This window comes from Rhinatrema bivittatum, chromosome 3, assembly GCF_901001135.1.
Source record: "Rhinatrema bivittatum chromosome 3, aRhiBiv1.1, whole genome shotgun sequence".
NCBI classification, from domain to species: domain Eukaryota; kingdom Metazoa; phylum Chordata; class Amphibia; order Gymnophiona; family Rhinatrematidae; genus Rhinatrema; species Rhinatrema bivittatum.
In genome coordinates, this window is record NC_042617.1 from 158,638,586 (window position 1) to 158,652,661 (window position 14,076).

General features: G+C 42.7%; 2 protein-coding genes across 2 annotated transcripts in view; both read right to left on the reverse strand.

The window, feature by feature from the left end:
• The window catches only part of LOC115087120 (probable methyltransferase TARBP1), a 421,872-nt gene that overhangs the window by 197,436 nt on the left and 210,360 nt on the right, over nucleotides 1-14,076 (reverse strand). The window lies entirely within an intron of this gene.
• Nucleotides 5,406-14,076, reverse strand: part of LOC115087119 (probable methyltransferase TARBP1) — a 74,301-nt gene continuing 65,630 nt past the window's right edge. The window contains exons 6-8 of the mRNA XM_029593876.1: nucleotides 13,570-13,656; nucleotides 13,052-13,248; nucleotides 5,406-5,785 (exon numbers count right to left, since the gene is read on the reverse strand). Coding sequence (XP_029449736.1) covers nucleotides 5,671-5,785; nucleotides 13,052-13,248; nucleotides 13,570-13,656 — 399 coding nt within the window. The 3' untranslated portion in view covers nucleotides 5,406-5,670. The remainder of the gene's footprint in view (nucleotides 5,786-13,051; nucleotides 13,249-13,569; nucleotides 13,657-14,076) is intronic.

Consider the following 14,076-nt stretch of genomic DNA (forward strand, 5'->3'; position numbering starts at 1 on the left):
GATTTCTATTATCTAATAATAAATCATAACAGAACAGTTAAAGCAGGGCTGCTCATTGAATCAGTTTCCTTTTCTGTCTTTAGCTTTCTCACACAGATGCACTCTGATGAAATTTTTCTGCAGTGACTCTATAGTTGTTAGTGTGACTATAAATTATTGAAACCAGCAAAAGTTGGCTACCCCGCTTTTTATGTACATGCATTAGGGAGAAGCAGAATGCTTTTGGGCATACATTAGGTTTTGCAAGTGAAACAAAAAATAAAAGCTAAAAGTCAGCAAAACAGAGCAAAAATGTTAGCGATAAATAAATAAATAAATATCATCTAAAAATTTTTTGGTTAATGAGGAGTAACAAGAAAAATTAAAAAAAATAAGTGAACCTTTAGCTGTCCTCTAGATGAGATCAATTTCTGTAATCCAAGTTATACCAAAATAGAAAAACTGCACAGGCCCAACTTCCCAGGATGTTCCTGGACTGGTGTGGCAGGATTCAAGGAAAAGAAATCAGGCAAGTTAAATTTATCCTACCTTATCATCCTGCTATACCAGTCTAGTTGCATGGGATGTACCCAAGCCCAATTAATCTGGGAGGGAAGAAGTTAGGGCTGACTTAAGAATAGCAGCATTAAAAGCTACATCCTCTCTTGCATGTACATTCAGTATAATATTTATTTTATTTAAAAACTCTTCTATACCGTTAAGTTAGATAACCATCACAATGGTTTACATAAAGGCACAATAATAAAATATGAGTGGTATAGATTACAAATTAATCATGTGCCATCATAGTACGGTAACAATCAACCTAATAAACGAAGCTTGACCGACGTGCCGCAAATGCGCAGTAGAGAGCAGCTCTACTGCGCATGTGCGGGCAAGCACGTCGGTCTCAGCGAGCGTCAGCTCATACAACATGGCGGTGGCGGCGTCGAGGAAGGGCGGCATCGAGCGGCAGCAGCGAAGATGAGGAGTGGCAGCAGCGGCGGCGGCGGCAGCGAAGATGAGGAGTGGCAGCAGCGGCGGCGAAGACGAGGAGCGGCAGCAGTGGCGGCGGCGGCGAAGATGAGGAGTGGCAGCAGCAGCGGCGGCGTTGAGCGGCCGCAGCGGCAGCGAAGACGAGGAGCGGCAGCAGCAGCAGCGGCGTCGTCGAGCGGCAGCGGCGACGAAGATGAGAGCGGCAGCAGCAACGAGGGAGGAGCGAGTGAGAGGGAGGGAGGAGAGAGAGAGGGAGGGATGAGTGAGAGGGGGGAGTGGGACTGAGTGAGTAAGAGGGGGGAGGGAGGGAGTGAGTGGGACTGAGGGAGGGGGGGAGGGAGTGAGTGGGAGTGAGTGAGAGGGAGAGGGAGGGAGGGGGGGACTGAGTGAGAGGGAGGGAGGGAGTGAGTGAGAGGGAGGGAGAGGGGGGGAGGGAGTGAGTGGGACTGAGTGAGGGAGAGAGTGAGTGGGACAGAGTGAGAGGGAGGGAGGGAGGAGTGGGACAGAGTGAGAGGGAGGGAGGGGGAGGGAGTGAGTGGGACTGAGTGGGAGGGAGGGACTAAGTGAGAGGAGAGAGAGTGTGTGGGAGGGTGGGGAGGAGAGGGTGAGTGTGTGGGAGGGAGGGAGGGAGGTAGGGGGTGGTGAAGAGTGAGGGGAGAGAGAGAATGAGGGGGAGGTGAGAGACAGAGGGATATGAGTAAGTGGAAGGGTAAGAAGTTGTGGAGCAGAGAAAAAGGGAGTGGAGGAGGGCTGAGGGAGAGGGGATGGGATTGAGAGAGGGTGGGGAGTGACTGAAGGAAGGGGAGAGAGGTTGGAGTGACTGAGGGAAGGGGAGGGAGGTGAGAGTGAGGGGAAGGAGGCAGTGGGAGACAGAGGGTGAGTAAGACTGAGTGGAGGGAAGGGGGGTGATTGAACGAGGGGAAGGGGGAGTGAGGGAGAAAATGTGTAGAAGGGTGCTGTGTTTCGAAAATGGACTGAAAAAAAAATTTAATGTAGCCCGTTTTAACGGGCTTAACGGCTTGTATAATATAATAAACTATGTGGGTAAATTAATCCTGTTTGTCAGGAATATATTAGGCGGCTTGAATTTAATATTAGTATGCGTTTGTAGGTTAAAATAACTTCTAACTTGGTGCGTCCTTATAGATCAAACTGTTTTTCTCCTTCTCTTTCTCTTTATAAAAAGCTTGTTTAAAGAGCCAGGTTTTCAGATTGGTTTTGAATATTTTCAAATTTCTCTGCAGCCTTATTTCTAGTGGCATGGTGTTCCATAATACGGGACCAGCCAGTGACAGTGCTCTTTCCCTTACTTGCGTGAGGCGTGCTGTTTTGACAGAGGGGACAGTTAGTAGAGCCTTATTAGCAGATCGCAGATTTCTTTGCGGGACATGTATGCGTAGTGCAGTGTTAAACCAGTCTGCTTTTTCATCGTAGATTGTGGTAGCCCTAAAAGCAGGGAGTTACAGTAATCTGTGCTTGCGAAAATCATTGCCTGAAGGACTGTGCGAAAATTGCTTAGTGCTAGCAGAGGTTTTAGTCTTCTCAGGATCATTAGTTTTGCGTATCCTTCTTTTATTTTTTGTGAGATGTGTTGTTTAATGTTTAGCTCAGGGTCTATTAGTACTCCTAGCTTCCGTATTTTTTATTGCTTACTCAACGGATTAATATTTTTTATTGCGAATGTAGGTTTGTATATGGTGTGTTATTTTTATGTTCAAGGTTTGTAAGAATTCAGTTTTGTCTATGTTTATTACCAGTTCATCTGGTTTAGGAGATGTTAATTATTTCAAGAACAAATATAACAAAGCTATGATCCCAAACAATCCATGAAATTAATAGGGTAAGTACACGGTATAGTAGTTGCAAACAGACCTCATATCAAGGCATACATTTTCATTGCTATTTAGCAAAAGGTATACCGGCAATATAATCATAGGTCTTACATGTATTTTTTGAAATTTTCTTGTTGCTCAGGTGTGCAAAAATTAATGCATAGTCCATTCGTGACCTATATTAGGTTATTGTAAGGAATTTAACTTAGCTTAGCAAGCATATATGGAGAATCGCCAGAGACATGGTCGTGAGGTCTTGAAAAGCAGGTAAGCCCTAATATCTATAAATACAAAAATTGAATTAATGACAATGTAACAGCAATAGTTATTATATATCCAGCAATCCCATGGGTACTAACGTGAAATAGAGAGCGTAGCATATCGGAATGGTAATGATCTCCTCTACCAGAGGGGCCGCTTTCGCGCCATTTTAAAGGGGAAGTTAACCAGTAGGATCCAACCTAGACCGGAAATGACGTAAACAGTTGATTAAATTGTCATAGCAACGAATACCACTCGATGGCTGCATTAAGACCATCGGGTTGCCATAAGTTTTTAACTGGAAGATCCAACGTTGCTCACGATAATTAAGAAGCTTCTGGGGATCACCACCACGAGTTGTCAAAAAAATAACGGTCAATAATGCGCCCCCGAGGTTTCCCGCCATGACATGGATAAAGAAGTGGGTGGAGTGCGCACACGCACCCTAGGAGGCCCTCAGGAGAAACATGGCGGATTGCCTTGCCATAGCCGTACCACGGATGCCGGGGAGAGCAGCTTGCAGACGCGGCGGGTAGCCATCTTCCCGAGGCTAGTGGAGAAAGCATGAAGAAAGGTGAGGCACAGAGGTCGAAACTGTCTGAGACCGATGGACGCAACACTAGAAGCATCTTGCAGGGGTTCTACTTGAGAATCCACATGTATTGGGGATTCTGGGACTCCCTCTTGCGGAAGTAAAAATGATATCTTGGAAAAAGAAAGATTGTATGGTACCCTCCTTATCTTTAGCCAGTAATGAGGTAAAGTAATCTTTTACCAACTCTGCTACTTGGCGAGAGAGTTCTAATAATCGACAGACAGTTGAGACGCACCACTAGTTTTCCTCGTCTAAGCCTTGCCTTCTCGGTTTACTTTAGAATTATTTTTTTTTTAACACGCTTTACAAAAGGAGTAAACCAGCCTTGCATGAGAAAAAGGCTGGTAAGGCTAGAAGCAAGGGAGGGACAGGGCAGGGAGAGGAGAGGCTGTGGAGAAAAACAAAAACTGGCTCCAAAGCAAACTTCCTCTCAGAATTATTAGTTTTTTTCCCTTTTGCCGCTCCTGCAGTCAAACTCAACCAGAACCCATCAGTGTCCGGAAGTGACTGTATGGGCTCACAGTGCTGGTCGAAACCAGTGACCTGGTCCAGGGTCTGGTCCCAGATCCACCAGTAAGCTGCTGCACCACCCATTCCTACCATCTGCTAAAGACAGAAAATACTGGATTCCTGCAGCTTGGCACCACCCCTAAGTAGTGGCTGGGATGTCACAGAAGGAAAACAATGTCTGCCTCCATCTGCTGGGTAGGGGGGAAAACAATCCACTTGTCAATGCCTGGACTGGTGTAGCAAGACAAGATGGAAAGGAACTTTTTCTCTTATCCTGTGTAGTGTAATCCAATAGAAGCCACTTATCTTTTATAATGTTTCCTAATACAGACCACGGGTGGGAGCCCTTTCAGACACCAGCAGCTTGATACTGTGGGAACCCTGGCTGCAGTACAGAATTCCTGCTCGCAGGGGCCCCTCAGTGTGCCGCACTATGAGCTGCACAGGCTTTGCCCTGAAGAGTTGCCAAGCCAGCACTGCCACACCCAAAAAAGCCTGCCTCACTCACAGTATCATTGCCTCAGCTTCTATCTAACCATAGCCCTTGCCTTGTATCCTCACTCGCCGTCATGCTTAGGCCACTTTGTATTGGCCCTCTATGTTCTGTGTGTCTGTCTTGTTTGTTCTGTTCTTGTGTGTGCGTCGGCCCTTTGTTTGTTTGTGTTAGTTTGGCTTAACTTGTGGGCACCCTTGTGTGTTTGTATCCTTGCTCCAACCCTGCCCTATCTTAGTGGGTGTCTTTCAGTTCCCCTGCCAGCATCTCCAGTAAGCTCCTTTTGGGCACCATCACCTGAAGGCTCAACCTGAGGGGGAGAGATGGCCGCTTAGGGAGAAGATCTGGTCCCGCACAGCTCATACCTGCAGAAGCCTGCTATCCCTGAGTCTACCACTGCTTCTAATCTGGGGGTTGCTCCTTACTAGCACACTGTGCCCTGACAGTTACACTAGAAATATAGAAACATTCAAAGCATATATGCGCACAAGTAGCATGCACGCACATATATGTTATTTTATAAATATTGAGCGTATATGCATATTTTCAGTTTTGCATATATATTTAAACGGTGGAAATGGAAAAATGCCCTTTGAAAATTGCTATTGAATCGTCAATGGGTTTTACCTGTGTTAAGCACATTTAATGTGAGTAAATGGGCTTCTGAAAATTGATACAATAATATGTTACATTTTCCTTCGAAAATTACCCTGAAAACAAAATGATAAAAAGTTTACCATCTGACAAAGAAACTGTTTGCCATGCCCCAAATCCAAACATATCCTGATTCTTTACTAGATTACTATTCCAAAATGTCTTAATGAAACAAAAGCAAAATTGATGAAGCCAAAAAAAACTTGCAAATCCCACATATTTAAATGGTTTGCCCCTGGTATTACTTGATTATTAAATGATAGGTCTGGGGAGGCATTTTAATGATGGAATACAGTGGGGACAGAAAAAATACCTGGTAGTTTACCAATCTTTAATGCTTTGGGGAAGTCTTACATTACAGATATAAATGATTTTTCTCTTGCCTCGAGACTGTAGTCCTCCAATGGATGAAATATGGAAAAAAAGAAATGCTCCTGGATTCGCTGCCAATTCTTCTTTGCATTTCTGAAGATTAGAAAAAATGTATGACTGTTCAGAAATGATTTAACTGCATGATAAAATTTGTAAAGAGGAAATACATAAGAACAAACATAAGATGTGCTATATTAGGTCAGATCAAAGGTCCATCAAACCCAGCAGATAAACTTGAATAAATCAATGTTTCTATGTTTTTATAATGCCCCTCACCTCTAGTCTGAAGTGCCTCCAGTATCATGCAGCATCCCAGGAAAATGGCTAAACATTTTGCAGTTCCAGAGCCCTTTTCATTGGCCCTGCTGCTTGGACTTCCTGTAACACATCCTGATGACATCACATCCTACCTTGTATAAAGATAGCTCAGAACTACCACTTAATGACTTTGCATCAGGTCTGGTCGTTCTGCAGCACTAGTTGCGCCAGTGTGTTCATGCCTTTTTCCTCTTTTGCTCCTGTGTGTTCCTGCATTGTTCTTGGTTTGTTCCTGTGTGCTCTTGCCCTGACTTGTTGCATCCGCATGTCCTATTGTGTTCTCCCCTCTGACCTGATTTCTCATCGCTTTGTCCTTAGCCTGGAACTTGACTTCGCTTTGCTCTCTGCCTGCCTTGACCTCAGCCTGGTCACGGACGTCACTTACATCTACTTTTTTACCCAGCCTAAAAAGTCCTGCTGGCTGCAAGAAACTGTTGGCTCAACCCAAGGGGGAGTGGCTGGTTAGACAGAAAATTTAGTCTCATGAAAATCAGCTGCCACCTGTTAAAGCCTATCTTGTATAAACTTAACAGCAGCCCAATGGCTCATATTCTCATTTCACAACAGTCTTATTTGTGCCTTTACTCTATCAAGCTTTCCAAAACCTGTCCTGTGACGCCACAGTTTTAAGTATGTCCTTAATGACTGTGCAAGAAATGAATTTGCATAAACTGGGTCTTCACTGTTTGCAAATATATCTCATGTATTTTCATTGTGAATAATAAAATACAAAAAACCTCTACACGTTCTAATGCCAAATTTTAATGTAGATAAATATGCCTAAACACCATCTAGTATAACAAATATTCTTAACATTATAGGACCTTCATAATAGGGTGGTACATCGCATCTGGCTCTGTAACTAATTGTTACAGGCCCTCTAATCATTTGTCCCTCTTTTTATTCAGTTTAATATTTTGGAATCAAGGCCACAATTTTTCCCTGTGAAAGATCACAGGATCATCGCCTTCTGAAGTCCCTACTCTTCATCCGAAACCAGGCGGTCCGGAGGAGAATGTGGTTGCAGAATATCCTCCACCAAAGGCATCCCATCAACCGAGTCTCCCGAAGACTCGTTTGCATCCTCTGACCGGGTAACCTGACCCAGGATTCCCCAAACCGTGGTAGCCTCCCTTGCCCAAGTCCTCTTGTATTTGATAGGGATGGATCCTTGGACCCCCAATCCTGGCAGGGCAGCGTCCCAAGGTCCTCCTGGCAAAATATGCCTTGGGGAGAAGGAGCACGAACTCAAGAGGAAAATTCGCCTGCTTCATCCCCATCCTGATCCAGGAGGTCCCCTCAGGACTCCTATCAAATGGGGACAGTGGTGGGGGATCTCTCCTCTCCCTGCTTCTCAGCTGATGCAGCAAGCGTGTCTAAAATGGCTACTGTTCCCGCTGAAACAGGGAAAGCGTGATCAGCTGTGCCAGCCGTCTCTGTGAATCCCGCGGAGCTCCGAAGCTTGCTCATGCCACTGGCAGCCGTGCCTGAGCACCCCTTGCCTTCGGGGAGGCATCGGGAACAGAAGCTGCCTTGTGAGAGGTGTGCCCGGGCCCTCTCTACACTCTGCACAGTGAGCGCTGCACAGCATGGCCCATGTCATGCTGCTTCCGACAGTGTGGATAACATATGGATAAGTTGATAAATTTATGCAGGCGGCATAGCCATTGATGTTTGCAGCTGAAAGTTGTATTTCCCCTGAGGAAGCCATATTGGAGAAACAAGGGCCTCTTGTAGGGTGATTCGTGAATAACTGACAACTTGGAAAATAAAGGGAGGGTTCAACACTGTTGGAAGTAGCATGATGTGAGTACTGGCCTGAAATATTAAAAAGAGGATCAACGTTTCAAGTGAAAATGATAGCTAATTGATGGATGAGGTCTTTTTCTATATGTTATATTAGATCTGTCTGCAGGATAGATTAGTGGTTGAAAAAATTATTGTGACCATGATTTTTTTCCATTGAGATTTGTTAACTGTATAATTGACATGAAGAGTTTATTAAAGTACTGATATTATTTTGTCATTTGCAGTTATATAACAAATATCAGATCAATACAAACTGTTGTGTTTGTGGCATTGTGGACCCTTGGTCGCAATGGAGATGACTCAGCCCACGAGGAGCCCCGTGGGGAACCACTGTGATAGGCTGACACAGATAGCAGACACAATATGGATAGTGTCTATCATGGGTGTTAAAAGCAGTCTTCCATTCATCTCCTTCTCGAATACGCACCAAGTTGTAAGCTCCTTTTAGGTCCACTTTGAAGAATATTTTGGCCCCTTGGAGTCTATCAAACGGTTCAGATATTAAGGGCAGGGGATACTTGTCCTTGATAGTAGTCTCATTCAGACCCCTGTAGTCGATGCAGGGGTGTAAAGTGCCATCCTTCTTCCCTACAAAAAAGAAGCCTGCACCAGCAAGGGATTTGGAAGGTCTGATAAAACCCTTTTGTAGATTTTCTTGTATGTAGGTAGACATAGCTTTGGTCTCAGCTACTGAAAGAGGGTAAACTCTTATTTATTTATTTATTTAAAGCTTTATTATACCGGTATTAGTAGATATATCATATTGGTTTACATCAGAACTGAAGTTGGAAATTACATTAAACAGGAACCGGGGTTGGGATTACATAGGAACAAAGAGAAATAGCAAGGAACTGGAAAAGAAGAGCAATGGAATGTATAAAACTAACTCTTCCTTTGGGAGGTTCTGAATTTGGCTTCAGATTTATGGCACAATCGAACTCTCTGTGTGGCGGAAGAACATCAGCTGCTTGCTTAGAGAAAACATCCTGGAAGGAGGCGTATTGTGGAGGTAAGCCAGGTAATGATGGGGTAGTAGGCATGCAGATGAGCGGTAAAACTTCAGCAAGACACCGACCATGACAGTCTGGTCCCCACCGGGACAGTTTCAAGGTAGCCCAATTAAATTGTGGCATATGGTCTTGAAGCCACGGCAGACCCAATACCACTTGATGCATGGCTTTTTCCAACACTAGAAAAGAAATTGATTCTGAGTGTAGAGCTCCAGTGCGCAGGCAGATGGCCTGGGTGGCCAATGAAACTTCTCCAGGAAGTGGTTCTCCATGGATGGATGACAATAGCAGAGGCTTAGCTATTGGTGTGGTAGGAATCCTTAGATGTTCAACCAAGCACTTCAGAATAAAATGACTTCCGGCACCGGAATCAATGAGAGCGAGAGTCTGAAATTCAAGATTTCTGCAAAGCAGAGATACAGGTAGTGATAATGGAGGAGTAGGAGAGGTGAGGCCCAGGAGAATTCCTCCTGCAGATCCCAGGCCCGTCAGTTTCCTGGACAAATGGGACAGGTTTGGACTGCATGACCCGATTGGCCACAGTACATGCACAAGCCCATGCGCTTGCGATAATGTCTCTCCTTAGAGGTCAAGTGGCTATGGCCTAGTTGCATAGGCTCTTCCTCCTCTAGGAGTGCAGATGGTAAGCTGGAAGCAATAGGCCCAGGTTTAGGACGGTTAGCCCCCACTGTAGACTTGTGGACTCTTAGCCTCGTGAGTTCGATCGCGGATACGGTGGTCAATTCTCCCTGCTAGTTTCATCAGGGACTCAAGGGAATCAGGCAAATCGCGAGCCACTAGTTTGTCCTTTATGCAAGAGTTGAGACCCTCCATGAATATGGCACGTAAGCATCCAGTGTCCCAATGTAGTTCAGATGCTAGAGTCTTAAATTCAATAGCAAAGTCTGTAAGTGGCTTGTTACCTTGCTGACCAAGCTGGCAGCTCCCTGCTAGACCTCTGCTTCTTTTGACACTGCTGATCACCAGTTTCTACTGCAGCAATTAAGTGATATCAGCATTGAAGGCACAGCTCTCAATTGATTTCAATCTTTCCTGGACAACAGGGCAAATAAAATCATCCTTACCCAAAGACCTCATCTTTGGAATACCCCAGGGTTCACTGCTTTCCCCCAATCCTTTTCAACATTTATATTTGTTTTATCTGTGACCTTATCTAGTCCTTCAACACTGAATGCCACTTTTGTGCAGAAGACATCCTACTCTGCATCAAGATAGGTCTGAACCAAACTGCTTCCATCACCAATCTTACAGCAGTAACCCAATAGCTTAAGAACAAGCTCAAACTCAACTCCTCCAAATCAGATCTCCTCTGGCTAAGATAACTCCCTTACAACTTAAGAATTCAGTGTGAATTCTGGGAGTTCAACTTGATCAAAACTTCACAATGGAAACCCACATCTCAAAGGTGGTAAGTATTTGCTTTAATCATCTGCATCAGATTCACCAACTTTGTAACTATTTCGATAAGCATAACCTTGCCACTGTGATACAAGTATTAATAAGCAGTCACTTAAACTACTGTAATTCTCTAGTCAATGGCATCTCACAATATGATCTCAAACACCTTCAATTTTTACAAATTGCAATTGCAAGAATCCTGGAAGGGGCCAAAGCAATTGATTACATAACACTTACCTTGATTCAACTAAACTTTGTCCCAGTAAAATAAAAGACACAATTCAAAACTCTCTACTATGTAAACAACTTGGCCCTAGAGTATTGCTCCCAATTCCTGCTCACATTCACTCCCACAAGAGAACTTCGTTCCTCCCAAATGGTCCTTCTTTCCTCTCCCCATCTAGCTTCCACCAGATTAACTTGCGCCACACTCTGTTTATTCAACTGCTATGCCTAAAACTATGGAATAAGATACCGCTACCCCCTCACCTTGAGACACTGTACTTTACTTTCAGTAGTAGAGTTAAGTCTTGGCTATTCAGCCAGGCATTTCCTTATATCCACATAACTAACAACTGTGGGAAAGACCATGTCAGAGACCCCCTACTATCAACAATCACTGAAATCTAATCTTATAACTGTACCATTAATTCTTTCAGACCTCTTCTATTGACTACTTTTTCTACACTAGCTACCTGCTTTTCTTTTCAATGCTTTTGCACTACAGTATATTCCATTATCCTAGCTCTTGAATGTATCTAGTCCCTTATGACTACCATATCTTATCCTTCCCCTTAGATGACCAATACGCCCCTCCCCTCTCCTCTAATCTTATTCCCTCCCTTATTATGCCTCTCTTGTCTCCTTATGATCACTGTAACTAGGATAGTGAACTCCTATGTAAAATGAATTAAATTATAAATTTGATTGTAATCCACCTTGCATCCAGCTTGATAAAAGCAAAATACCAAGAGGTAACCAGAGGAACATCAAGAAACCAAAGAATTATTTATCCCGATACAATCCTCCTATCTAAAGGCTGGAAGAGAAATCACTTTATTCAAATGAAACACTGAAGCAATCTTGTACAAAAAAAGGCAGAGCGAAAGGATACCGAATCCACTGCAAAAATTAAATAAGGATCTCTGCAAGATAGAAGAAGAATATCTGAATTGCAGGCCCTTTTTTTTTTTTTTTTTTAATATAAATTTTTATTTATTAAATTTCCAAACATTTCAAGAAACATCTTGAATGGGAAAAGAGAGAGAAGAAAAAAGAAATACATCTTTATATATCACGAAAAAAGGAGATAAAAGTTAAATTCTTCAGTCCCACCAGTCCACAATGTAGGATCCAAGGGCTTCGAAAGAGTATAGACCACAATCATTAAAGGAAATAAACCGCAAATTGTAAGGCAGATATATCAGCAGGCTATACATGTATATAGGGCACTCAACTATTCGAAGGAGTAGACTGAATTGCACAACCCACTCTCTGAATGCAACAGTGGTTTACCACATAAGAATATTGGCGTAGATTTTCAAATGTACGCTCGATTTTATAACATGCGCGCGCATGTTATAAAATCGGGGGTCAGCGCATGAAAGGGGGTGCACAATTGTGCACGCCAAGCTTTCTTCCGCCGTTCCCTACCCCCCACACCCCACCTTCCCTTCCCCTACTTCCCCCACCCTTTCTCTTATTTTTTTTGTTGTTTTAAAACTTACTTCAGCCCTGGGGCTGAAGTAAGTTGCGCATGCCAGCTGACTGCCGGTGCGCGATCCCCGGCACAGCAGCAAATGGCCACTCTGCCGGGAGCCTCTGACCCCACCCTGCCCCCTGGACTGCCCCGCCACCTCCCTGCCCCTTTTTGCAAGCCCCGGGACTTACACGCGACCCGGGGCTTTACACGCAGCATCAGGCCTTTTGAAAATAGGCCTGGCGCGTGTAACCTTTTGAAAATCCGGCCCATAGTTAATTGTGATGGAACAAGAAAAACATAAGAAGAGCCCTTATATTTCACACATGTGCATGGAAATTTTAAGACAAAGGAAGCCCCAATTTTTGCAGGACCCTGTGTCTTAATAACAGGAATTGTCTTCTTTTTTGTGTGGATCTCGACACATCTGGATATAGTCTAACTTTTAAATGATAGAAAGATTCAGCATGATATTTTAAATATTGCCTAAGAACCCAGTCTTGGTCCATGTTGAATGCAAAACAGGTTAACAAAGTAGCTGGTTGTGCTAAGTCACTGTCTGATGACTCCAATATCTGAGATACATTTATTGGGGAGATAATATCCATCCCCTCAGATTGAACCTGATTTTCATTCCTCCTGTAAGGAGGCATGTAATACTCTTTAGCAACAGGTGGTATAGCTGTCTCTGGAATTTTCAAGATTTCCATGAAGTATTTCTTTAACAGAAATATGTTGTATTTTAGGAAAATGTATTAAATGTAAATTCTTGGCACGAAGAATATTCTCCAAATTTTCCATTTTACTGTGTAACAGCTGACTTTCTTTAATTAATAAATCTTGCATCGGTTTATGGACTGAGATCTCGTTTCATTATTTCAAATTCTTGAAATATTACTTTGGATTCCTCCATTTTGCTAGACAACTTACAGTAGGGACAGGCTAGTGAAATTTAGATTATTTGCCTATCTCCATTTTGATTAAACCTAACTTTTTGCTTCTAATACATTTGAGGAAAATCATCAGTAAAATAGCTACTTTTTGCTCTAGATCGGGAATTGTTTAAATTGATAAGACTCATGCAAGTACATATATTCTACTAACCCCGCATTTTGCACATTTTCAACTTGTTGAAGACTAGATTCAATAACATCAGCCAATGTTTCAAACTCTCCTGCATCAAACTTTTTGCAGATGGCCCAGAGTTTCTTGAGAGCAATTAATGCATAAAGACGAACGCTGAAATTGTGATTAAAACACCACTGTAGAACCACCAGGAGGCCTTTCTTCAGAAGCTGGACCTAAGGAAAACAAATGTACAATTTTATTTAAATACTGATCCCTTTGGAAATAAAAAAAAAAACAAAAAACCTTATAGCCTCTTGCATAATTTTAATTAGCTGTAAGTATGTAAAATATAGCTATCCAAAACTAAAATTAAACAAGCCAAAACAGAGAGAGTTATTTAAAGTACTTTAGTTTTAATAAATACATGATACACCTTGGTGCTAAAATGATCCACAGCATGCTGTAATCTCTCAATTTTACAGCTTCTCATGTTAAGGACTGTTATAAGAAATGTAAAGACAAAAAACATCCCTAGCAAATCAATTTTAGCGTACCTGGTTATGAGTATTCTGAAGAATTGTGTTAAAGTGTATCAACACAGATAAAAAGGTGCAAATACTTGTTTTAAGCTTTTCTTCACCCTGAAAGAAAGAATATATCAGCACTTTTTATATTCACTGCTTAGAACAAGTTCTTGCAATAACGCAGTTTATAAAGGTTCCTAATAAATAACCTCTTCACCTGTACTTTTTGTATATTATCCAGTTAGCCCTCTTTCCTCGTTCATTGTAATTTCCTTTCTCAGTTACTTGTAAACTGACATGATGTGTCCTACGAATGCCGGTATAAAAAAGTGTTAAATAAATAAAATAAAAATAAAAATACAAATTTATAGTTATGTTGGTTGATGTTGTGTTGCTCTTTTGTTTGACTCTGAAAGGTCTATATTCAGTCAATGGCCAGAGATCAAGGCTAGCCAGATAAAGTTCTCTGACTAACTTTGGTGGTATATTCAAGTGAAGCCGCACTATTGAATACAGTCTGCTATCGTAAAGATAGCC